This window comes from Sylvia atricapilla, chromosome 5 (genome assembly GCF_009819655.1).
Source record: "Sylvia atricapilla isolate bSylAtr1 chromosome 5, bSylAtr1.pri, whole genome shotgun sequence".
In the NCBI taxonomy this organism is placed as follows: domain Eukaryota; kingdom Metazoa; phylum Chordata; class Aves; order Passeriformes; family Sylviidae; genus Sylvia; species Sylvia atricapilla.
In genome coordinates, this window is record NC_089144.1 from 71,005,868 (window position 1) to 71,033,072 (window position 27,205).

Here is a 27,205-nt window from a genome sequence, read left to right on the forward strand (position 1 = left end):
CAGTTCCACACTACAGCAAGACTGCTGGTAAATTCTGTGACCAGCATGGAATTGAGCAACTACAATCTTAAACTAAAAGCAAGTTGGGTTCAATTATTCTATGGTAGTGGTCAGTCTCTCCTGCAGGCCCACTTAGTCAGCAGATACAGTCTGGATGAAATTATTTCAATCAACTCCAACACAGAAATGCACTGTATTCAGCCCTTATACTTTAAGTTCTCCAGTTAAAAACAAGATCTGGAAAATCAAGTTGCTAGCAATGATCCTGCTGTGAAAACAAATCTGTAAAAGCAATTGAGACAGTTCCAGAGGAAATCAGGTCTCAGAATATAAAGAAAGGCAGGGGAAAAGCCAAGCCAATGAAGGAGGCAAACTGAAGGAGGTTCTGAACCACATCAGCTCCCACTTGAATTCTGGCTATTGACACAATCCTCATTCATCTCTCCTGAGCCTGGTCCAAAGATCACAGGGTAGGGGCACTTCAGTTCAGCATCTGGAATTCCTAATTACATTCTTGGTTACAAATATGCTAGTCCACTGCCAGCTGCTGCCTGTTGAAGGACCTGGATCCAACCATCACCCAGCATCGTGTGGTGTGGCGGTCATTGCTCCGTAACACTGTCCTGAATTAACTCACATGTCACTTAGTGCAGAAAACAATTTGAAATGGAAGCACATATAAATACATAAAAATAGACAAGCCTACTAGCCAGTCTGTTTTCACTTTTCCTACTATCATAGAATAACTTGAGCTTGAAGAGATCTCAGGAGGTTTCCAGTCTAAGTTTCTGTAATTACAATTACACAGAGCTCAAGGAGCTGTAGGAATCTCTACTAAAAAAAAGTCAGAGAAAATTTCCTTTAAGATATCATCACACTTGTATTCTATTCACTTTTTTACATCAAGTGACAATGATGTCTATGTCCCAAGTACCAAAACAAGAAAGGCATCACTTCCATCAAATGGAGGTAAGGTAAGCATACTGAAAAAAAGATATGGAAGTAATAGTCAAATGTGTGCAAACACAAGTGTACAGGGTAAATCTAGGAATATGCCACACACAGAGGAAATAATTAAGGTACACCAGAAATCTCCCATAGAGTTTACCTGTCAAGTCTCAAGTGAAGTGGACTAGAATAAACTAAATCACAATTAAAACACCAGCTATACAAGAGTGGAGAAAAACCCTAGCCAGAACTCAACAGTTTAAAAGATCTTCAATTAAAGCGTCTATTACTTTTTTTCTGGATTAAATAAAAATACTTTGTTATTTCAAGGTACAAAATAATCCCACAGAGAAAATTTGGGGTATTTCTTCCGACCAGCATCCCACTTTATAATTGTCTATTATTACTTCATCATCTTGCTTATGACACCACATAAGCCAATCCAAATATTAAAAACTGTAAGAGGGATAAAGGAGGAAAAAAGGGGGAAAAAAATCTGGCACTACACATTTAGCAGAAAATAAGGTAAACTTTATTTAAATGCATCTGTACAGAGCTGTAAAACCATTAACTTATTACTTGTCTGAAAACAGCACATGAAGCAGCAGATCTATTATTTCATCTGAAATACCTTAACCTGAGAAATGTCTCCACTGAACATACAGCTAAAGAATGTTGTCATATCCTTAGCCATTCAGTCCTATTTCAAGAGACAAACACTTCCCTGTAACTGCAGCCCAGACTCCCAAGAGCCATTTTCCTTCTTCAGAATGTCCATTGTAGCTATCAATAAGCACGGTAAAAAAAAAACACAAGACATTCAAGGGCTATTTCAACCAAACAGAAGACAGAGAAGGCACAGAGAGGGCTGCTTCCAGCTCCCACAGCCTGCTTCCACATGGAGGGTGTGAATGCCTCTCCAAGAGTGGAATGAGCACTGAATAAAGCCAGGGGTGCAGAGCCCCGTTATTACAGAGCTGGCAGTGTTATCCCAGCCCAGGGATGGATGGTGGCTGGGCTCAGACACTCCCAGGGAGGAGCAGAGTCCCGTTATTCCCAGCCCAGGGATGGTGGCTGGGCTCAGACACTCCCAGGGAGGAGCAGAGTCCCGTTATTCCCAGCCCAGGGATGGACAGTGGCTGGGCTCAGACACTCCCAGGGAGGAGCAGAGTCCTGTTATTCCCAGCACAGGGATGGACAGTGGCTGGGCTCAGACACTCCCAGGGAGGAGCAGAGTCCTGTTATTCCCAGCACAGGGACGGTGGCTGGGCTCAGACACTCCCAGGGAGGAGCAGAAGCCCTGCAGCCCCGCACACCACTAGAGGCCCTTCCAGCAGCTCCAGCTCTGATTTAACTCAGCCTTCAGCACACCCTGAGTGACACTCAGCTGCCTCACAAGTACAACCTGCAGGATTTTTATTTGGAACCTCAGCAAGTTGCAGATAAACCAATAGGTTGTGAATTTTTTCTTTTAATGTTATTTATATTGTGGTAACACCCAAAACCTCCCAAAAAGAGGTGAATTAATTTGAGCTGTGAACTTTACAAACTAGCTCATCCTAAATGGAAAGCAGCTGGAGAAAAAAAAATTGAGAAGTGAAAACTGAGTATTGCTTTCCTGAGCTGTTAATATCCAAAAGTCCTGTGCATGTGCTTACTGGGCCATCACAAGTAAGAACTGACAAGCTTTCTAACTTAAAAGAAGTTCTACCATACCTGCAATGCTGGTAATGCTCCTCTTAAAGAAGAATATTCCTACAGGAGCTTATCCCTCAGCAAAAGGGCTCTGCTCTAATCTATTCTAAACATATCTATCTCTAGTGCTCTGCTGTTGTGCTAACAAAACTAAAATGCTGTGACTTGCCTTCATTTACTTACGTTTTCAATGTTCCAGACGTCATGAGCTCTGTCACAAGAACAATACACTTTTTTCCTTTGACTGTAGACTCCCAGGAATCATAGAACCTGACAATATTGGGATGCTGAAGGCCTTTCAGCATCCCAGCTTCCTCTTTAAATCTTTGTCGCTCTGACTTGGACAGCTTCCGATCCTAATGGAAAAGAAAAGGTGCATCAGAAAGGTTTGCTTTGTTTTCTTATTGAGAGGCAGCAACTTGGAAACAGTCAGGCACACACAAGAATCAAGTGTCTTAAATGCCATTTGGTTTACAATTACCTTTAAGTATTCTATTTTGAATGCATTTTATTACAATCTTTTTACAATATGTTGTTCTTTATAATTCCATTGCTCTCACGGTTAAGAACTGCAAGTCTGCAGATTAGCTCCTCTTTCTGCTTCCTCCTGCTTTACTCTTAATAAACTTAGCTGTTGCCTGACTCGGGGTGGAAAGGGGACATAATGCCTTGAATACTTCAGTGGTTGAGAATGAAATCAGATCATTTAAAGCATCTCCGTCTCCTGTTGTATACATAACAGCCTTTCATGATTCCGAGATGTCTGCCCAGAGCGCTGGTAACAGAAGGGATTAGCCACCCATAGAGGGGGTTAACCCTGCTCTGGTAACATACAGTATGTTCCTGTAGCTGTAGACCATCAAGTGAGTGAATTGGATTTTCTTTGATTAAAAGCAGATTGATCAAGTTTCCTGAAATCTCATGTCAACAAAACCAAAAGCGTAACTCCTAGCAGAGAAAGAAAGCAATCTTTTGGCCAGAGACAGAACACAAAAATGCATTCCTGGACAATACAGCTGTATTACCTACCAACAGCTGGCTGCTAGCTATCACCGAGACTCTGAGCAGCCCATCCCAAAGAGAAGACCTCTCCCTGTGCCATGCAGGGCTCTCAGCTTACCAACACATGACCGATGCACTGCTCACACCGTGCTGGCTCACTGACACCATTTTGAGTCCATATGCAGATTGCATTTAAAAAAACATCAAATATTTCAGGATATACTTATAGCCAAAAATTTCAGAAGCATTGTTTCTACCAGTTATTTAGCAATAACCAAAGACCTTTTTGTCAGATCTGAGTAATAATTTTAAGTCACTTGCTTTCACATTGTCTTTTCCATTAAAAGGAGGCAGTAAAAACACGCAGGATTTACTTACACTCCCATTATCCTCCAGAGAGTAAATCCTCTTCCTTTGTTTACAGGTCATGTGTTTTCTCAATACAATTCAGCAACGTAATATCCAAACCATCCTACGCTCACTAAGATCATCAACTTTTTCTAAAAGGTTCACAGAGTATCTTCAGGCATGGACAAACTTCTTTTTCAGATGGAAGCTCCAATTTTCAGAAGTATACAATTTCCCTGGGTAAAAGTCTGAAAACAGGTTTGAAATCCCCTCAGGGATCAGTTTCCTACTGGTGTCTATGAATGTCACTCATCTTTACAATTCTTAGGAAAATGCAAAATCCTTTATGTATGACTAATTTAATCTACAGAGATCAAAAAGCATTCAATCCTACAACTACTTCACTCTGCAGAAATCAGCATTACCACCTCTTCCCATTCTTTCATAAACATACTTCCACAAGTTTAGATACAACATTTGCAGGAACACTCCACCAATAACTGAGCATTCATGTCTGCTTAGGTGCTGCATGGGGCTTTAATATGTAATTAGTACTCCCATTTGAGCTGTCTTATCCATCTAATAGCTTTCCTTTCATTTTAATGAGCAAGGCAGGCCAAGTTCTGTTTCAAACCTCAATCTTAACTGCTTCAAATGGCTGTGAGACAGAAAATTAGTGAACTGCATGAGGTACAGCTGACCATACATGCACTTCTAAGCAACAGTGCTTCCAACAACACAATCACATTACCATCTTTCTTACAGGAAAATAAGGCAGTATTCTCAGCCTCTGCACTTGACTCATATAATTCACTTTTTAAACCACTCTCTTTAGCTGTAAATTCAGCTATCATATATGGCCATTTACAAAAAAGGCTGCAATAATTACTTTTCTATCGCTTTTAAATAGTCAATACGAACACCTGCATTAATTTTTGTCCAAACTCAAGATTTTAGATACGCATTTGCATTACATTTCCTTTATGGTGTACATACTAACAAGTTATCTACTACAAACACTGCTAACTAGTTTTAGATGTACACTTAACATCAAGTCAAGTGTATTTCATTTCACTCTCCTTTTAATCCACATAAACCAATCTCCCTTAAGGGCTTTTTATTCAGTTTTCCCTGTCCCTGTACTGCTGTCTCTAAAAAGAAACTACCAAGTGCTCATCACTCTTACCAATGAGCAGACTCCTAAAAGGCACCCACATTTGGGCTCATTTCTCTCTCTGCTCACATCCATGGCAGCACCATGTTCCTGCAAACACAGCTGTGATGTTCAGCACAGACACTCAACCCGTCAGAGGGGCATTAAAAACCCACCAAGACTGTGCGACAGACTAAGTAAAACAACACTGCTTTGAAAGTCACAGTGCCCCAGTGATCTGGGACAAGTCTGGACAAAGCACAGGCCAAAACCCTTCACCCAGGAACACAGCTATGTTTTTGCAACCAAGGAAACCCTGCACCCTTCAGTACATAACTGCAGCAGCAAAAGGGAACATTAAACAGAGCGGGAAGAAAAAGACAGAGAGGCCACTCGTTTCCTAAGGCCAGCAACGCATACTACCTTTTACTGCCCTCATTTCCTTGGACACACAGCCCACATCCTCATCTCTAACAGGTTTCATATTCTTCTCCTAAAGGAACACTAATGCTAGGTTACAGAAGACTGTCAATACACTTTAAAAGAACCCCAACATTCAGGAAAATACTGAATCTCCTGTAAAATTATACCTACAAAGTCTGTATACACAATGACTGGTTTTAGCTGTACGAATTACATTCTAATGCAACTTGCAAACAGCTGGCCTGTAGGCCAACATGCAATTTTAAATGACATGTCCACTTTCAAAACCTGAGTAATTAAAAATATTAGACAGCAAGATCTCCCAGGCTGCACAGAGACAGACTGGAATAGAGCCCTTCCCAAATGCATTTTGGCATCCTTTGAGCTGTTAGTGTGGGCAAAAGTGACAACTTCACCTCATGCCTGTTCTTGTACAAAGATGCAACTTAAGCAGCTGCAGCTACTGAAATATTGAAACAAGCAAGTAAAATAGAGCACTGTATGTAATTTGGGAGACTGAGATGTTACCAGCCGTGTTAGGTATAAATAGTCCAGGAAAAGCAAGGGAATGGGAGTATTCTGGCATCACATGGAATCCAGAAAGTGGCTGGACAGCAAAGCTGCTGCAGAGAGAAAAAAGTCATCACCACTTAGTGAGAATTTAAAAGGGTGCTTTGCAAGACTTTGGGAAGGGAAGAGTTTTCACAGTCCTCAGTTATAACTGCATAGTCCAGCAGCCTCTCAAACCCAACAAGGCAGCTGCTGGGGGCAGCACTCAGAATCCACTGAGGCCTCTGAGCAGCAGTCTGCAGGATTGCAAGACCCTCAGTTCCATCTCCACTTCGAAAGATGTAATCAAGTCTGTGGCCTATCACTCAAAATATGCCCTCCTTTTGAACAAATTATTCTAAGTGTGAATTGGATAAGCAGATTTATCCCCTGCAGCCTTTTTCCTGTACCTCATGGTCTAAATAGGTACATAGATGGATTATTTCCGCTGTTTTCATCTGAAAGCAGAAATATAGGTTTCACAGATTAACATTCCAGTTTCACTGGAAATACAATATTAGTTAGACTATTTTAATGTTTTTGTTGGGTTTATTTTATTTTTAAATCAAACACCCAGACACTAAATAAAGTAGAAAGACTCACAAATAGTTTTCCATAAGTTCAGGAAACTTAAATAATTTTATAAAGGAGCCAGCACTTTAAGAACAGATATTAAGAAACAGCTTGATATCCTATCCTTCAAATACCAAATCATTTTGGAATTCCCACTAATAAAATTTAAAAATGGACATACTCTCTCCTTTTCTAGTCTTCTTTTATCATAAGCAACCTTAGGCAGACAAGACAAAGTCCTAAATCTAGAAGTTAGCAAATCACATTCTTGCAGTAGCTCAGTTGGCACATGCTGAGCAGATATAGCCCAAATATTTTTAAAAATATACAAAGCTGTCAAACTATAGGAGAGCCTGCTTCCTAAAATGGATTGAACTACCTTATAAAATGGACAGCATTGCGCTTCCTAAACTGATAGCTTCCCTGAAGGAGCTAAGTGCCATATCCCAATCACTGGGCTGCCCTTTGAACAAACTGAAACAGATGCATCAAGCCTGCTCCGCTCATTTCATTCATTCCTTTCCACCTACATGAAATTGCTTTGACAAGCCAGGACAAAAAGCAAGGCTTCCCAGCACGTGACTCTCGGTTCTGCAGTGCCAGGGGCCTGAAAGGAGACAAGCAGCAAATGAAACGATTGTTCAGCTCAGAGCCATTCAATCAGCTTTTTCTTGGCTGTTTCCATTTGTCCAGGTCCTTCCCATCGGTTTTGTTTTGGTGAGGAAAGAGCTATCAGAGGTGTTTACATTCTTCAGTGTAAAACAGGGATCTTGGGCATTCATGACCAACCAGGTACAGGTTTACTCTTCCACTAATTTCCTTAATGTACAGCAGCATGATATACACACAGCATTGTTACTACCCTCTTTCTACCCCCGTACCTACATGCCTTAGATAAATGAAAACCAAACCAACTCAAAACTAAAACAACTCCCTTTCCCCCAAGATCAGCTATTGTACCGAGCCACAAAAACCAAAGCTCATCAGCAAAGAATGCCTATATTCCTCTGGGGATTTGTTTCAGCCAAGCCTTACTATCTGCTCAGCATCCTTAGTGAGGAAAGAAAATACATTTCTGCCACGTAAATTAATCTTAAATTTCAACAGGGAGACTCATAGTCACTGAGCCTACTGAGCAATTTCTCACGTGTTTTCCTTTCTACCTGACCACAGTCCCTCTGAGCTGCGGTGTTCAGATCAGGACAAGCAATCCCCCACGTGCAGAACTCATGCCAGTGCAGGGTGGTTGCAGAGATCAGCCTGGGCAGCTCCCTGAGCAAGGCTGCACACTGTGCACTGCTGCAGCCCTTCAGCCACCCGAGCGAGGGGCCCAGTGTTTTCACTGGCTGCCACCAGAAGGCTGAGCTGCAGCCTGGGACACTTCAGCTGGCATTAAACAGAGTTTTGCATTGGTGGCACAGAGCACCTCACCCTCAAACACACACTACAGGATACCAAGCAAGTAGCTACTGAAAGAAATACCCTACATGAAAGGAACAACATCTGCCACCTCCTGCTATACAACCTCCAGGGTGATTTTCACTTCCAGAACAAGAATTTACATCGCTGAAGTGCCGGGGAACCTTCATGCACAGAACAAACCAGACTCAGAAAATTTCCCCTGATCTCCAGCTACCAATAAGTAGACTCATAAGCAATATAGGTCAACTTTAAACTGTTTGAGTTTTGTGTTTTTTAGAAAAAAAATAAAACCACCTCAGTGGATGAGCTGCTACTCAATTTAGAGCTCTTCCACCTTCCACAATATTAGGAAGATAAGCAATAAAGAGGAAACAGAGAAGGACTGGACACTTCATGTACTACAGACAGGTTTTACTAGCTTTTATCACACCACTAGATCCAGAAATTATACCCAGCTGTAGCACAGTGAGAGGGCTGTTTGCAGGGAGGGAACTAGACTACAGCAACAGTACAGTGTTTTCATCCAGACATGCACTAGAAAAATTAGTAGCAATGAACTGTCTTCAAGCGATGTGATCTGTAAATGTACAGCCATGAGAGACTTCAAAGTGCTGCTGAATTATAGATAGTCTGAATCACAACCAAGGTAAATTATCTATCTGTGCTGAGGTTACACTGAGCAGCATTTTATCGGGCATTCAAATGTCTGAAAATTCGAGTGAAGACACCGCGGCTCCCAGCCTATTATTTGGAGGAAGAAGTAGCATACAGAACAGACAAATGTTCTTCTGTGTGCATTTCTGCAGCATATGAGAAAGGCTTTGCAAGCCTTTAAGCAAGGTTAATGAGGGGTCATCAGAGGAGAAGCTAGCACGACTGTGCCCTGATATTCGGCAATGTTAATGGAACTGAGGCTTTGTGGGCTGCAGTGCTCTCATCCTGAAAAAATCTAGCAGTTAAGAGGAAAAAAGAGCACAGTAACCATTGAGCTAGATTAACAAAATATCAACAAAGAGTCCACTGAGCTTAAAAATCATCCAGCATTACACAGTTGGTTCCTAGAAATGGAGGTCTCAGTGCACAAGCACTGCATCTACTTTTCTGTGTCAACACATACACCACTTACACTTTCCAGCATTAAAGAGAGAGAGAGATAGAGAGGTTGAGAGATAAAAGGGAAAGAGGCTGTTCAAAATGCATCCCTGTACAGCAACAGACAAAAAAATGGATCAAAGATCTGCACAGATCCTTCCATCACTCTACTTTCTACAAACCACTGAACACAAAAAATCTGATTAAATAGAGCTGAACTGCTGCTGTTCCAAAAGTACGCATCCAGGCTAAAAACCACCAGCTCCCCCAGCCACTCCTCACAAGGCTTGTGCTCTGGACCCACTGCCAGCTTTGCTGCTCTTCATGTGACATGCTCCAGCACCTCGGTGTTCTTCTCTTAGTGAGAGGCCTAGAACCTTCCAGTCACTTTCCTGCTCATCTTAGTTTAAAGATAGAAGACAAAGCTTCTGACAGGTCGCAAAATGCAACGCAAGGCCAAGTGAATGCTTACTGAAAGAATGATTTCACCTTGCTCCTTGGCAAGTCCCCACAAGAAGAATCAATTTTATATAAGCTACTGAAAATCTCCATGGAGCATGCAAATAGCCTTAAGAAAGGTAACACTGAAGTATAAAATACATATTTAACACAACAGAAAAGAACAGGCCCGAAACAGTTTTGAGGTTGAAATAGCTTCCAGGTTTTAAGGTTCCTGCTGAAGGGTAAATATTTGCTGTAGGTTTCCTCTTACACAAGGTATTAAAAATGCTTTAAATTTCAGGAAAGTACACAAGTAGCCAACCTAAGTGAAACACTGAGGGATTATTCCCATTACTTGTCAGTTTCCTGGTGAAAAGCGTCTGCCTTCAAAAATTTTCACCACTGGTTATATGGAGGGCAAAGGAAAATGGGTAACTGATTTGATAATCCTCTTCTGTGTTTTAACTTCTGGCATTTCAATGCACTTAAATAGTAACTAAATAAAACCCATAGGAAGATGAAGTTAATTTGTTAAAAACACAAAAAATACAAGTGCTTTTTGTCCTCTCTCTTAGAATTGTTGCAGTTAAATAATATAGCAAATGTACACAACTCATGCTGTCAATGTTAGAAATTAAGAAACAAATGATACATAACCTGACAGATAACTGATCACGGGAGGAAGGAAAGGAGGGAAACGAAACTCTAAGTGATCAAGCAAAAGGAGGAGAGAATTCTTCATTAGTCACCACTTAGTCTGAGTAGGTCAATTATAGACATCCTGAAAGAACTTGTACTTGAATAAGCTTGAGCAAATCAGAAACTCATCTTTGTCTCAGCACTGAAGGGGAAATCTCTGCGAACTACAGCCCACGTATGTGACCAAAAGATTCCAGCACCACTCCCCATTTTATCCTGTGATTGTCTCTGTTTTGATGAAGCGGTGACTCACCAGCACAGGCCAAGGGGGCAGAACACCACCAAGAATTCTATTCCTCTGATGTGCTCACTTTCCTGCTCTCACACTTGCAGCAGCCCCTGTGCCAAGAGCAGCAGTAGCAGCAGCTAAGACACCTGGTGGCAGTAATGTCATGGACTTTTAACCCATGCCTGAAGAGACATTCTCAGGGAGAGTCTCCCGGTAACAGAAAAGGTATCAGAACTGACTCTCTGCCTGCACTAAGTTCTGGCACCATTGCAAATACAATCTCCATCACCAGCACAACGGCAGAAAAACACTGTAACAGTAGATGAGAATGTTTCTTCTTTACATAAGGTCACCAGAGTCTTGGAAGTACCCTTCCCAACAACAAAGTTGATCTTTTGTTACAGTAGCTGTGTGAGAATTTTTATTTTCAGCAATGCCAAAGGGGACCACACTGTTGGGATATTGCACTCGGATACCATTTGCGATATTACATGGGAAGGCTCGTGGCCAGAGACAGAGGTGCAAGCACACAGCTTCCAAAAAATTCAGCCAGCGCACATTTTTAAGTTACCACTAAAATTTTAAGGAGCATTAACAATCTATACAAACCAAGTCTCTATTGGATGCTTGCTTTCCAGAGCTGTGTTATGTGTGAATATACACATGAACACATATCTGTACTACCCCCTCTCTCCCCAGTCTCTCACATCAGCAGCAACATCCATAGGCAAAGCAAGCAGGTGGTTGAACTCAAACCTTAACCAAATGCCAAAGAAAACAACGACTGAGCTCTACATCACCTAAACAGAGTACATTAAATACCATACTCATGCTTTACCAGATCAATTACACATTTTCTTTTTTCCCCACAAAACCAGCAAGAAAAAATTTTATATAGTAGATATGAAACCTAAAGCTTAGACATGACCTCCTCTGGAATCTTCCAGGTCCTCAGGAATCTGGACTAAGAATGGCAAGTAACTGTTTAGGCTTCAGTCATTTCTATTCTAGGGTTGCTCTAGGCAGCATCTGTGTTTTCTTATGTAGAAGTCATGTGCGGGGTGGGGAGAGAGAGATGTCTAAGTTTTATTCAATTTATCCATCCTGAGAGGCCGAACATTAAGGGACAGTAACCCAAATGCTTGGCTACACAAAAATAATTAGTAAAAGAACAGAGCTCATCTATTTATTTTCACTTTTAAATTGTTATTTGATCCACGGAAGATAAATGGATAAGTTTGCTTTCCGATAGTTTTCAATAAGGCTTATGTTTATTACATACAGCTTATTAGAGAATTGAAGTGTTGGCTGAACTGATTTCTTGATGAGCTATTAACCAGCTGGACCATCTTGTCACTTGGCTCAGATGCCTCATTAAAAGTTTTGAAGTGCGCTTCAGTTCTCATTCTGCGCTGAACTGATGGTTTTGTCAGTGAGAGGGAAGGTACATTCAATCACCTCCGTTTTATTTTACTATGAAAACCCAGTTCTCCACTCAGGGGTGACAATACTTCAGGGAAAAAAGCCTTCTCCGCAATCCATCCTGTGACCTCACAGATTGATTAATTCAATGCATTAAAAGTGCAATTGTAGCTTTTTGTTTCATGCATTTCTGTGCGGCTCAGAGTCCTTTTATGAGCAGCTGCATGTCTAGAACATTAGGGTAAACCCTTAACTGATTCTGATACAGGCAAACCAATTTAAAAATTCAAACACATCACAATTCTTCATCTCATATTCCTCACAAAGCTAATGGCAAACAGCAGAAGGCAGCTCTGGCCACCTTTCAGCATGCTGGAAAGCTGCATCAATACATTGTCTGCAAAACACACAGGAGTTCCAAGGTGACTGCGTGGACTCACTGCTAATGAGCACGGGAAGGGTTCAGAAGAACCAGAAACACTCTTGTGCCTCTGAGCAGCTCCCTTGCAAAAATCTCAGCATAAAGCCTAGACACAAGTATCAGACCAGCCATCCTTGCCCCTGAAGCTCCTCCAGCTGTAAAATAAACTCACATCAGCCTACAGGACACACTGGCTTCGACACTGGGATACACACTGTGTGTGCCGCCCGGCTACTCTACAGGAGTTACTCCTCCCAGCTTCCCTCCTTTGCCTGCAACACATCCAAAAAGTACTTCACTTAATTTACAAAACTGGAATACTATCAGCTATGACAGGATGACATATGAAGTGTAGGCCAAGTACTGGCAGCCAAAAAGAAAATCCTTACAACAATCTCTAGAGAACTCCATGCCAGACATCGCTCCTTCAGAGACAGATATCTCACTCACAGATCCTTCAGGAATCCATGAAAAAAATGCAAATAATTGCCAGGTGTTCTGCATGTTCTTGCAAAACAAATCAAAAAGGGATCTCCTGCAGGGAAAGACTAAAGAGATCCAGAAACAATGACTTTCCAAGGGTGACCAAAATTTGTGTTCTAGATGAGGACTCAGAAATACTCTACATAAATACCAGTATTAGCACTAGTATTTCACAAACATGACAGTCCTAAAACACACCGGAGAAGCAGCTTCAAAAATTTTTAAGTACAACTGGTGTAAGTTTCCTGTGACCTACAGAATGCCTATGTTCACCTCAGGGTTCTCATAAAAAAGAAGCACTAATAATTTTTCCATGCTTACCCAAAAGGTTGACTTATGAAAGCAGTTTCTTGCATCACTTGCACGTTTACTATAGACTTTCACAACAGTGCCAAAAACATCAGAGACGCTTATTCCACCAGCACACTGTGTATATCTTTCTTGGCTAACACCATACACCATCTGCATCCAAAAAGTTGCCCACAAAGTCACAAGTATTTCAGACGGCACCAAATGAACCACTAATATTTTAATGTACTAATAGGTAAATTTAAAAATATGCATATCATCTCCCATAGAGCAAGGAATTTGAGTATAGTTGAGTCAGGGGAGAAAAAACACTCAAATTTTTAACAGTGGGTAAGTGGTAGGATGAACAACTAAGAAAAGTGGCATGATGAAGCATACTCTGCATCCAGCATCCAGAAGCTTAACTGGGTTTGGAATTCAATTCCCAACTATTTTAAAATATATTAAAATATAAGAGAAAACAAAGTGTAATTGAAATGCAGGTGAAGGGACAACTCAGCTCTTATTATCTAATGCTACACAGGATACAATACATAAAAACACCAAGGTTTTGCTGTATCCTAAATTAAAGTAATAACATGCACAACTTGGACACAGAATGTACTGTTTTTGTAGAGGATGAAAGGGGAAAAACACCAAACCCACACAAACCCTTCAAGTGTTGGACTGCAAGAAAAGCCACTGACAACTAAAATTCAGTGTTGTCTAACAGGTGAGATGAAAGTATCAAGAGAGTCATCTCCAAAGAGAGACAAAACACATAGCTGGAAAAAAGCACCAGAGGAAGCAACAGATGAACAGCTCAGACTTTTTTTTTCCCCTTGGGAACTACATACACAGTATTCCCCCTGGCAAGGCTATCCTGTATTAATCCAAGGGGTTTTTTTCCAAAGAATACTACTGGGAATATCCCACACCGCCAGAAGAACATCCATGACCTACAAGGCCTCAGATACTTAGCACATTATCTATGAATCAGCTATTCAAAGTGCTACAGCTTATCCAAAATGTCTGTTTCTCATTACACTGTGCTTTAGTCACATACTGTCTGTCCTTGCTCTGGTGCCACTTCATTTCAATTGTTTGAACACGAACACCGCAAGGAATTTCTTGAAGACAAACTATAATGCCTGGACTTGTCATGGTCCACGGGGTCTGCCTTAAATGGGTCATCACAACCTGTAAAGAGGCGTCTTTGTTTTCAATTTACCTCCTACATTGTCCCACTGAAGAATTCTACATGCAGTTCAAAATTCAGTTTAGCTGGGAACAAAAGCACTTTATCAAAAAAAAAAACCAAAAAAAACAACCACCAAAAAAACCATTTACGATATTCAAATAATGTATTCACACAGTGAAATATCTGATATTCTGTGCATCATATAGAGAAACTACTAACTAGTAGTGATCATGTTTAGCATTGAACCAGTTCCCTTAGCCAAAAAGGTATCTGAAAACGTTTTCAGCAAAATGGCTCTGTTCAAAATGGCTCTTGGAGTGAAACACACTCCAAGTGTTCAGCAAGTGTGCACACACAGAAAGCCACGGAAGCTGGAAGTCAAAGGAAATCAGCTGGTCAGAAAAGCTGTTCTGGTACTGCATCCCTTGCTTCACTGGCAACAAGTACAATTCTGTGAGGGTAAGAGTGGGTAGGTGGATTTGAGATACTCTGTATTTCTGCTTAATTTAAATTCCTTGCCCTGCCACACAACCCCAAACAACAGCCCAGCAAAACCATTGTAATTAAGCTAAAGACAGTACAATAAAGGTGATAGACACTTGGATCTGGTTTTAGCCTAAAATCCACTAAACAGCACTTTAGCAAGTACACAGGCTTGTTCTTGCTAGTCAGTAAAGAATTATCTTTCCCCAGTCTTGAGATAACGAAGGCCACACAAGGCCCCTTTTTCACAGGCAGAGGCAGGACACAGATCTCTGATTTTCAGAGTAAGAGCCTCCTGTCCAGATACCAGCAAACAGGATGTGAACAGAGGCAGGACAAGTCCACATAAGCAGCAGTGTGGAAGCACCTGAGAACTAACTCTTCTGCAGTTCTGTTACTACGCCAATATTTTCTTCAATTAACTCAAAAACAACCTTAGTGCCAAAACAAACTTTCCAATAAAAATTCTAATGCTTGAATACTTACTATTGGAGATATTGATGAAAACCTCACTAATTTCTTTTAAAGACTATCAGGTAGCTTTCTGGTTGTTCCCTCCTGAAGACCCTATGACTGCAATATAAAATAATTTTTCCACAGAATGGCTATGATCCAAACACAGATCTCAGTACTTTGGACGGACAGCTGTGTGAAAATCTCTTGAGAGCTCAATTCCAAGACAATTTTTTTTCATAGAGGATCAAAAGGTGGAAGTGTCCTTCAGTAGTTTGAAAATCCTCAAAACTGAAGAACATTTCTAAGATAATTTTCTTGCTATTACCATAGAGGTTTTTGTTTATATCTTGTTTCTTGGTTTGGGCCCCTGAAACTGAATTATTTCAAAGGAAACAGAGGGAAGACAATGACTTCAATTCTTGTTCTCTAACTGTTTACTAAAAATGAGGCCCCAGTGTAAGCACCTACAGTTAAAGCATCTCAGAATTATTGGAAAGAGGCTTCAGTAGCCAGCAAATAACATTACAGTACAGAGCAGCGAGTGTTAAAACTCAAAACTTGTAACTAACAGCACCAGCTTCGATACTTGGCAGCCTAGAATTGTGAAAGAGGGACAGAACCAACAGACCATCCCATAAGCCGGAGCTGGAGAGATGAATCACAGCCTCAGAGTTACAGTCCTATCGTCAAAGCTCTTTGCAGACTGAAAAATTTACAGGCATCTTCAGAATGAGTTGCAACATATCTGTCCATCAGAAGCAGACATTCCCCCTTGTGACTTCACTTTGCAAGTAATAAAATCCAGACTGCACTGCAAACAAAGAAGTACAGATCTCCCCCCCGGCCTGCTCTCGCCCTGAGCACTCTGGCTACAGAGGCTGACAGGGTTTTGATGCTATTTTAATCTCTCCTATGTTTCCAACACACATTGGATCTCACAGATCTTTCTTGTCATTTCCTACTTCAAAGGACACTCTCAGAGAGAGCTGGTCCATACTCTAGGCACCTTCTGCTGGTTCGGCTCTGTCTACAGGGCCAATTCATGCTCCACACACACCAAGCTGAGACAGCCCGAGCACATTGACCATACTGAACTGCTGACTCAGTGCAAGTGACTCCCTCTCACAATTAGCCACATATGTGAGCATGTGAGGTGGAAACTGAAATTCATGCCACTATGAACTCTTCTTATCTCAACGACTTCAGCCTGCTTGTGCCTAAATAAGGATTTCACAAGAGATCTACTGGCAGTGATCAGCCCTGTGGAAACAGGATGCTTTTCCAAGACAGGCAGTGGAATTGGATGGTATTGAAAGAATACAGCGAAATCTTAAGCCCATAGAAGAGATTGTAGCTTCATACAAGAATTATCAGAGTTATACCCAGAATTTAATTTTTAAAAATGAAGATAACAATATTCAAGCAATCCAGGGGGTAACTGCCTTTTCCTATTATGAGCTCCTACCACTCCTTTCTTCCAGAATACGACGCCAAGTTTTCACTTCCCAGGAAAGGCAAACAACATTAGACACAGCACAGACCAGGCTCTGAGCTAATTAAAAAAGAATTCCCATCCAATGTTTTAAACACTAAACACTAAGACAAAACTAAAAGCAGTCAAGTAATACTCTTTTTATTATAGCTATGCTTTTGATTATAGCTATGTTCAGATTGTTAACAGATTTTTTGCAGTTGTTTAATGTATATATAAACATTTCTTCGGACTTGTATCTTCCCCTCCTTCTGTACAATCAAGATTTCTATCACAAAAAAAAAAAAAAAGGAAAAAATAACACACCACAAACGTTTCTCTAACTCAGCCATCTGTGTAACAACACTGTTTGCTGGAAGCCGTTTTACTTAAACACTGAACATCAAGAGTCCGGTTTGACGTGAAAAAACCAAAATGTATTTTAAAAGAACAAACTATAAATATACAAACTTCTCCATTTTAGAATATATTAGACAAAAAAAGGATAAAAAAAGGATTTAAACAAAGGACTTTTAACAAATCTGGTAAAAATCAAAGTTATATATTCCATTCTTTCTACGCCATTTTTCCCTCAAAGCTCATTGGAAAGCAAACATTTTGACTAGGGCATTTGCTTTAAAAATAATGCAGAATTCACCTTTCAAGATCTGAATTTACTACAGCTGAAGTGATTTGAGCAGTGCTTTTCCACACATGCCTCCTTCAGACAACTTACAACATATTGGTAGCAAAGCTGCTTCTCCGTATCTGACTACTGAGATTAACAGCTGCAAGGGCTGCTGCCTGTACAAATAAAAAGCTGCTGCTCCACAAAAGACTTTCTCCCTGAAAATTCAATTCCTATTTCTCCAGAGAAACTTACAACATGATGAAGCAAGCCGTTTCTGAGGATATTAAAATTTCCTGGCTTAAACAGTTGCAACACAAACAAGTGAACTGAATTACATTGTACAGCTTTGTACTCTGCATTTCCCATCCTGAGGGCTTGACTGGCACATACTGTACAAAAGGTAATTATTTATTTGTCAAACAAAGCAAACACACATTGAGTATGTTCAACAAACTGCTTCATATGGCATCATAGAGATGCTGACACAGATTATTCACAGGCTGAAATACGGATCAAGTCTCCAGAGTTTTAAAAAAATGTGGTTTCCAAGTAAGTCTTATCTAGAAAATGTCACTTCTTGTAAAGTTTTTTGATCTGAAAACTCTGCTTGGAAATACTTCCTCAGCATAGAGACAACACACCTGTCTCAATATTGCTTTTAGGTCCCTGCTTCACAGCTCTCAAGTATAAAAGGTCAAGGCGCCAGTGGATGCAATAAAACAAGCACTTTTCTCTAAAGGACCTGTAACAGCTTGGCTGAAGCTTCTTAAACAATTAAGCTCAAGACAGACACTTGGCTTGAAAACTTGCAGCCCAGATAGTTAAGGTACACACCAGCTGGGCAACTGAAAACAGGCTCTTGTGACAGGACTCAGTCTGAAGTGCTGCTGCCTAATGCATTAGTCCCACGTGTGGTAATAAAGAATTTAAAAGCAGATGACCACTATGTAAATATAGAGCATTACCAACACAATTCCTCCAAAGACAGCTTGTAAAATCACAGCCCATTACAGAGCTAAACTGCACAATGAATATGATAGACAAATATGCTCATTTTCATACTTTCAGAAGTAAAGTATCAACTTTATGCCAACTGATCGGTGGTAATGCAAAGAAATTCAGTCATATGGAGCTTATCAATGATTTTAACCAACATTTTAACCAACATCTTCACCAAGTCTCAGACTGAGTATTCAAACATTAAAATGCTGTACCAGGATTTCTGACAGCAACACACAGAGGGGCTGCAAAAGTAACCAAGGTGTCTCCTCACATCACTTCACCCAAGGAAGTCCCCAGAAAAATCTGCCTTAGGCAGCTTCATCCCACTGCATCCAATGCCTGGATTTCCAGTTACTCAGCATGAGAGCACACCCCTCTAACGCTTTTAGAATCAAGTTACTGAAAAGACCTAACAGCAACTATTGCTTCACTTGCAGATCCTTTTCTGAGTGAAAACAGAAAACTACTGATGCACTCAGTTTGCCTTTTCTAAAGCCCAACACTCCAAGCACAGCATGTCAAGCTCTGTGCTTTCAACTTCCCTTTAGAAACTCCAAAAGGTGTTTTCCAGCCAAAGCTCCACAGCTGCAACATCCAAACTGGATCCACATGTGATCCAGAGGGATAAATTCACTGCTTAGAAGACGAGAGGAAACTGCAAGGCAGGAGACTTGACAACACACAAAATCTCCTCACCCTCAGAATCAACGAAAACCACACTTCATGCACACAACTTACAAGGCATAACAGCCCAATGTTGTCCCAAATCACTATTAACTAAGGAAAGTGGCTGCAGTGCCTCTCAAGTCTACTGGGAAGCCTTCTTCTGTTCTGAAGTTTATTCTGCAGCCCTTTTTTCAGGGAAACTCACATACTTGTCATGGAATAATCAGCTGGTTCCCTATAGTTAACTTACACAATATCATTAGTCTTAGACACTGAATTAGAAAGGGAGCTACAAAGCAGATAAAAACCAAGACTCCTCATCTAATCAAACTTTTTTTTTCCCCTAGATGCTACAAGAGGAATTGCTAGGAACATAGAAAACAAAAATCATGACAAGGATTTCAAATGGAAAGGATTAAAAAACCCAACCAATCCAACCAACCCAACCACCATAAACCCACCAAGACCAAAGTGTGACTATTTGGAGTCCCCAAGTTACACCACCATCAGTCACAGTTCTATTGGATACTCTGGGCTAATGTGGGCCACGTGGCTGGACACAAACAACCTCTGTACTACCACCATTCAGGAAGAATTAAAAATCTAAATGCAACAGCCACAGATGCCTACAATAAAGTGAAACCAAACTGATAAAAAGGGAAATTAATTCAGCTCTGTTTCCCCAATAAGACAGCCAAGCCCTCTTATCTTTGATGAATGTGTCCCAGGATGTACCAAAGTGCACAGCACCATGACCCTTGATCGCTGCTTGACACATTCAAGGCTCAAGATATTTTGCTATTCCAGTATGTGCAGCACTGTTCAAACCCCACAAAACACAGCCAGGCCAGCTGCTGTACTTGCTGCCTTCGAGCACACACTGATGACTCCCAGGTTCTCAAACTGTCCACCTGACGCAGAACTACAAAATGACCGCTCACATGTGGGTCCAGATGAAAGACTTCCTAGCTTGCTGTCACCAAAGCAAGAGATCACATGCCAATACACAGCTGAAAAAACACCACCATTTATCGGAATACGAACTATTCCAGACAAGTTATTTATCAGAAAGTCAGAGAACAGAGAAAACTGAAGTCCCTCATGGTCTTGAAGGAAACGTCCACACTTTTTAAGAAGCGTCTCTCCACAAACACCACCAATATGTCAAAGGAAAGCATGCGCTGCAATCCAGCTAGGCCAACTGCATGGATTCAAACACGGGAGGAGTTTTCCGCTGAAGAAGGCGTGCACTCCAAAGGCAACAAAATCTCATTAAAAGACTCCAGCACAGCTTCAGCCTCCCTAACTCCCACTGGGTTCCCCAAACCTGTAGAGCTGCAATCACTTGCTCCAGAATGACTGCATGGGCTTCTATTGCAGAGGCACTGCATCAGTGAATTCAAGCTGGAAACCATTGCTGAAACACAAAGAACTGGGAAGCAAAAGTGAGATCTGTGCAGCAACTCAATCAGGCAACGTTTTGGGGTTTTCATTTTCTTTGGGGGGGTGCTTCAAGGAGTTATTTCTTGAAGGCCTGCAGAGACTAGGAGCTAGCAGTGTGGCCAATAGCATTTATTGTTCTGTTGTCTAAAAGCACAGACAGGAAATCTGAGCTATTCCTTTGAACAAGAAGGCTGTCCAGAGCAACAGGCACAATTCCTCTCAAGGTCTGAGAAACCGGTGGTTTCACTAAATCATGGTCAATTTCTCCATTTGGTTATGGTTTCTATCAGTCTGTAGTTACTGTAAATTTTTGTTTTCGTTCTAATTCCGTTTCAGTCCTATGCACTGTAGTCTTCATTAGTCAAGAACTACAATCTTGCTTTACAATAGTTTTCTGCAGAGAAGCTATTTTAAATTAATGACCATGCCCATTCTCCCATTAAAGTGGTTTTTTTCAGCCATGGACTTAGCACTCAACATTTTTTTTATGGCACTTTGTTTCACATTATGCTCAGCAGCCCATGCAGCACATGACATTTTGTAACCAAACAGCCAATGGCCATTGGCAGACTTCTCCATCCCTCCCTTTCTCAATATTATGGGAACAAATAGCCTTATTTGCACAAAAAACTCTCTGCAACCCGCAAAATCAGGTTAACCCCCTTAATAATCTGTACCGAGCAGATTTATTACAACTCTCATTGCACTCAATTCATTGCTAGCCAGAATCACCCAAGTACTTCAGCTTTTTTGCCAGAAATACGCATTGAAACAGATTGAGGATTATCAACTGGCCAAAAGACGGGGGGTAATACTCTGGCTAAATGTTCTTACCTAGTAAAACTACAAAAGGAAAGGAGGCTTAGAATTCAGAGCAATTCTTTAGCTACCTTAGAGACAGTGTCAGTAGAATGCAGGATTAGTGGATGAAACATTTTCATCAGCCTAGGAAGACTTCTGTAGTATCTAGAAAAAAATTGTAACTTCGTCTGAAAAAAAATGGATTTTGCATTTAAATGGTTCACCTTCATTCTTTCTTCTTTAATTGGTTCTTGGACTATTTCTAACATTTTCATGGGACAGCTTTATTTCAAGTCAGAGCAATACTCATGGCCCTCTAAACAAACTATTTGGTCACCAATTTGTGATCCCAGTGACTCCTGATAATCTCACAGCTGTTGGACTGAATATTTATACACGAAACAACTGATGTATTTCCATCTGGTCTTTATGACAAGAGGATGACTATATAAAATGGCAAATCACTACTGCTTCCAAACAAAACTCAGGGAAGAGGAAAGGGAAACTGCTGAGCTGGACTGCCCTTGACCCATGACAAACAGACAACTCAGCTGTCACTTACGTTTTGGCCATTTGAGTAGCTGCAGAAAGTATATGTGAAATGAGACACCCTACTCAGCTGAAGCTCAATCTAGTCCATGGATTTTTTTTTCCCCTTCCTGGAAAGAAATTTGGCTTGAGAAGGGGGAAGGGAGAAGGCAAGAATATAAAGCAAATTCCCAAGAGAACAGTAAGCACATTTCCATGGACAAGATTGACTTACCAGCTGGAAAATCTAAGTTTGGATGAGGCAGTTCCAGGAGTCAAAGCTTAGATGCAGGTTTTAAACATGCTCATTCTTCTTTTACATAGGGTAGCTGAATACAGATAACAAAATCTGCTTCATTCCAGAGTGCAAGAGGGGGCAGGGGGGAAAATAAAATCCTTGCTTTGCCAGATGGCTTATACTGGGACCACAGGAGTATTCAGGAAGGCCAAGGTTAGAAAATAAAGCAAAAAATTACACTGGCCATGACTGATACACTGTTTTGTTGGAGGGGGAAGAATGAGGATATTTCCTGAACAGGTAAGAAGCAAGAACAATTACCATTCCCACACAGGAACAAGAGAAACAAAAGATACCATTTCCCTGAATATTACTGCCAGAGAAGATAAGGACAGAAGTCAAAGGGAAAGTGGAAAATAGTTCTCTACATCGTCAACCAACTCATTCTTTCCATTCTAAATTCCAATGCCAACTTCCTCAGATTTCATACCCCTGTTAAGCGACAAATTAGACTCAAAACATGGCCACATTCACAGCCTGCTGCTTTTTAACTGCAGTCATCCACACTGCCTTAGTTAACGCTTATCAGTTGCGTCATTACCTGCTAGTTTATCAGCTCTTTATTTGACGTAGCAGCACTCCTTCAAATTTTACAGTTACCCAAACCACGTGGCTTGTTGCAAAAAGTTATCAAGACCAGAAGTTGAGCAATACAGAGTTTTGGACATGCTACAACAGCACAATCACACATCACAAGCATACTTCAGAAATTTGGTATTATCTTATAAGCTGCCACATTAGAAGTCACAACTGTTTTCTGGCAGAGGTCAAACCACTGCAGAACCGCAGCAAAGCAAACCTTCAGCTGGACAATTCAGAACACAAACCAGCAATCTGAAGTAACAGTAAATAACAGAGCCTTCTACAAAACAATTTGGGGAAATATTTTGCTGATGCTGAAAGTACAGCCAAGTTGCTTGAGCACAGGTGATCCTGGCTTACTTGCTTTGGTTAGCCCAACCTAATGTAAAGTTACTTAAGCTTTTTTCACAAAACTGAACCATTCCTTTGCTTCACCATTTGACATCATCACTGTTTGCACTAGTGATAGTTTTCCTGTATTCCAAATCAGTTTATCACCTATTTCCAATCCATAACCCTATCCCTTCATATGGTTTAGAATCTAAGGATGCCTTCTCCCAGAGACTAACAAATAATGGAATTTTACAGCACAGGTTTATCAAAGAGAAACCATTTATAGCTTTGGTACACTGGGAATTTTCACAAAATCTCTACATTTGGAGCAGCAAGTTTTTCTCACTCTTGTTCAACTCCACACTTCAGACCAACTCAACTACAGATCTTAGAAAAGTGACCCAGAAAACCTTCTGGAGCACTTAGTCATCTACCCACTAACTAGGCCACAGATGCTGGGGTGGGATAGATGTTTCTCCAGTTCCATAAACATTCTTTCAAACACTTAAATTATGGTCATGAAGTTATTCAAAGACGAAACGCGCACATTCACAATCTATTACAAAATACTAAAAAACCCACAACAAATAGCAACAAAATGCTCAACCTTAGAGGCTGCTGGGCTTATGCAGCTGAAAGCCTGAATGCATCCAGAAAACAATTTTATCCGTTCATGAAAGTTACACAAATATTTCATCTGTAAAGAAAACACAAACTGATGCATATCCACAGTAGGTAGCTTACTCAGTAAGAAGTTACTAATCTAAGACTATAAAGGGAAGCATTTTGGCAAAAAACAAGCAGGAAATCCACCAACTTCAGAACAAGTATTAAAATGATACTGTCATGAACTAGCCATTCATGGCAACAGGAACTCTCAGAATCAGTTCTGAGTTTTAAACTTGCCTGGTCCTAAAACTTTGAAATGTCATGCGTATCCTAAGAAACAAGGGTTTTGCTGTTCCTCACCTTTGTCATATAAATGCTTTTTAACTCTCAAAGTTTGTTGGAAAAAAACCCACTTAAGTCAACAATAAGAACAGATTTCAGACTCTCCAACAGCAATAAATCAAACTTCAGTTCTGCTAGGTTTTCTGTGATTCGCCCTACTTTCAGAAATAAGACTCCAGACTGGATGGGAGGAAGAATATCACTTATTTTGAACCACAGTCCCAAGTCAAAAGTCAAGGCACCTGGCTAGTTTTCCTATCTGAAGTGTTCTCATACCCAGTTAGTCACATTCAGTTGCACTGAAATGCTGGAAGGAAACTGGGTATTTAAGAATTTGTGACAGACCTTCAGGTATGGAACACACACAAGGCACTGGGGTGCTACAGCATTTAAGTCTTCAGCAACCTTGAGGGTCTTCACTCTTTTTTCTTCCCCGAGGATAAATACTGAACCTCTCAGATATGTTCAGGCTTGTATAAAGAGATCAGCAAAAGAAATCATCCCAGCACCTCAACTGGCTCACAGTTGCCATCAAGAGGCAAAACATTTCAAATTCAAGCGTCCTGTGTAACTCACCACCACTCCTCCTGGCACAAATAGCCTAAAATACATTTCTGCTTTTGAGTTTGCAGAAAGAAGCTCAAGCTGCGCATAAAGGAAATAGAGAAAGCCACAGGAAGAAAAAAAAAATTCTAAAACTAAACTTCAAGTCTTATTTTTGTATCAGACACTTCTGTCGTTTCTCCCTTTTCAGCATATTCTTCCTGGCAAACCAAACAACTGACTAAGCCCCAAATCATGATAAATGCAACTAAAAAGCCTGCCCTCAAAAGCCATTCTACATACTGTCAATCTCTACTGGACTACATCCAGAGGGGGCAATATTAAAAAAAAAAAATAATCACTTCCCAGTGAAATACTGAGAATACTGTGGTATTTCTCACAGTTGGATATTTATCAGAATGGACTGCTTCAAGAACTCTCTAACTCAAGTTTAGCCTCATAATGACATTTGTAATTTAAGGAGGACTCATAGACTGAGTTCAAATTAGCTATAACAAAGCACATTAAGTCAGCATCTTGCATTTTTACATGGAGAGATAACCTACATTTCCCAAATGAAGTGTATCATAAGCAGCTGAATAAAGATCCAAGACAAACCAAAAATAGTCTTATGTTGGAAAATATTTGTTAGAAGTCTCATTTGAAAGAGGCAGATTTGAAAACAGACATGGTAGCATTTTGCAACATTTAAGCAAAACCTGCCAACGGTTCAGAAATTGCCATTAACAGATGCATATTACATAAGCTCACATAGATTTGCAGATCCTTAAGATAATCAGCCTGGATTGCTGAAGCTTTTAATAGCAATATTTGGAGGTTATTGTTTCCATGTCATTAGCCTACCCCAGGATAGAAGCAGTCAAAATACATTCAGCCTGGGGTCACCAACTCGCCACCAACAATCAGCAGAGGACAAGCAAGTCACAGGTTAGCCTGAGAAGAAAATGGCCAAGGAAAGCCGGGTGACCCCATCAGCTGGGTAGTTTAAACTACCACAAGACTCCATTAACTGGCCAAAACCAGACAAAATGCACATGGCTGGTGGTATCAGCTTTGTACTATCTTCCACTTAGCTCAGCAAAGCTGTTTCAGATTTGCCCCAGTTCCATACAAAGAGATTGGTATCCCTAGTCTTTTCAAATTCTCCTAAACACTGGCATTGAACTCACAATTGCATAATTGGGTTTTTCCATCTTGACCTTTCTGCCACCAGCCCCAAACTGCTATCAGAACACACAATCTTCAACTGCTGATGCAATGAAACTAGAAATGGCTGAAACATGCAGATGAAAGGGATGACCCAGAACAGCTAAATGGAAACAATATCAGTTGCTACCTCATCTGAGAGGTCTAACAAAGCTTATTTCCCACACTGCCTGCTATCTTCCTACAGCAGGACCAGAGCAGCTCAACAGGACCGACTGAAAGGTTCTGTCAGGGAGTTGTCCAACAAAGGCAGCAGGATCAGAACCACCCTGGGCGAGGGCTCCAAGCACAACCCGTGACGTGGATGCTCTGGGAGTCTCCAAAACTTCCTCTTTATTTTAATCTTACTGCTAACATCTGAGGAGTCCTGCCAACCACTTGCAAAATTAGAAGACTTGATATGCACCATCAGTGATCCTGTCCTGAGAACAGAGACTTCAGAGAACTGCCGCCCGTAGATTCCCAGCAGATGAACCAGGTGAATTCAGAACCACGTTCTGGGGCACACAGATAATGAAAAAAAAAATGGCACCACCTACATTTAAAGTAATTTATTCTGGTGTCACTGACACATCACTTTGAAAGCTCGTAGATGTTTTAGCTACAAGGCCATCAAGTATACAACATCATTTCTAAAGGATTTCTAGAGTCTAAGTATATAGGCAGCATTCCCAAAGATTATTAGACCTAAAATGACAAATTCAAACATAGCAGTCTGTCTCTGTGTGATTTAGAATGAGCTAGCCTTGTACAAACTGCTTACTGCTTTAGATACATATTAATAGATAGCTTCTGGAAGGCTGTGATATAACAACATAACACTACCAGTCCCATTTTTATCAGGCTGCCATTTCCTTTGCTAAAACATCACCTGAGTGCATGTCAAATTATTTGTGAGCCAGGCAAAGTCACACAGTGCTGCTTGGAATTCCCCAAGCAAATCTTGAAGCACTTCAGAATAATCTGGCCATGTGCGATGTACCTTCCATCACCAGGGGAAAATGACAAGAGGGATGAAGTTCAGAATTGTGCCTAAGAACTGACTCTGAATTTTGGTCACTGCATTCCACCCATTACTTTATTCTGACTTCTTAGAAAAAAATATTTACCAACACTTGTGGTGAACTTGCTCCTTTTGGGTTAGGAGGCCAGCACAGCACAAAACATGAAAGAGATAAAACATGGTTTAAACACGGTTTATCCTCTGCAGCATGGAGTCGGGGTATCCTGCAGGCTGTGCCCACAAGACAAGGCAGGAGGCAAGTTCCTTCTCTCAAACACAACCTCAAGTGAGGCCCAGATTCAACCCTCATCACCTCTCCACTTCCCCCAGCTCTCCCACAGGGAATGAGGGCAACCAAAACCACACAATGAGAAGTGCTGGTATCACAATCTGTAAAT

General features: G+C 40.9%; 1 protein-coding gene across 1 annotated transcript in view; it reads right to left on the reverse strand.

The window, feature by feature from the left end:
* The window catches only part of WNK1 (WNK lysine deficient protein kinase 1), a 78,186-nt gene that overhangs the window by 42,378 nt on the left and 8,603 nt on the right, over positions 1–27,205 (reverse strand). Inside the window, 1 exon segment of the mRNA XM_066320113.1 lies at positions 2,827–2,999. Coding sequence (XP_066176210.1) covers positions 2,827–2,999 — 173 coding nt within the window.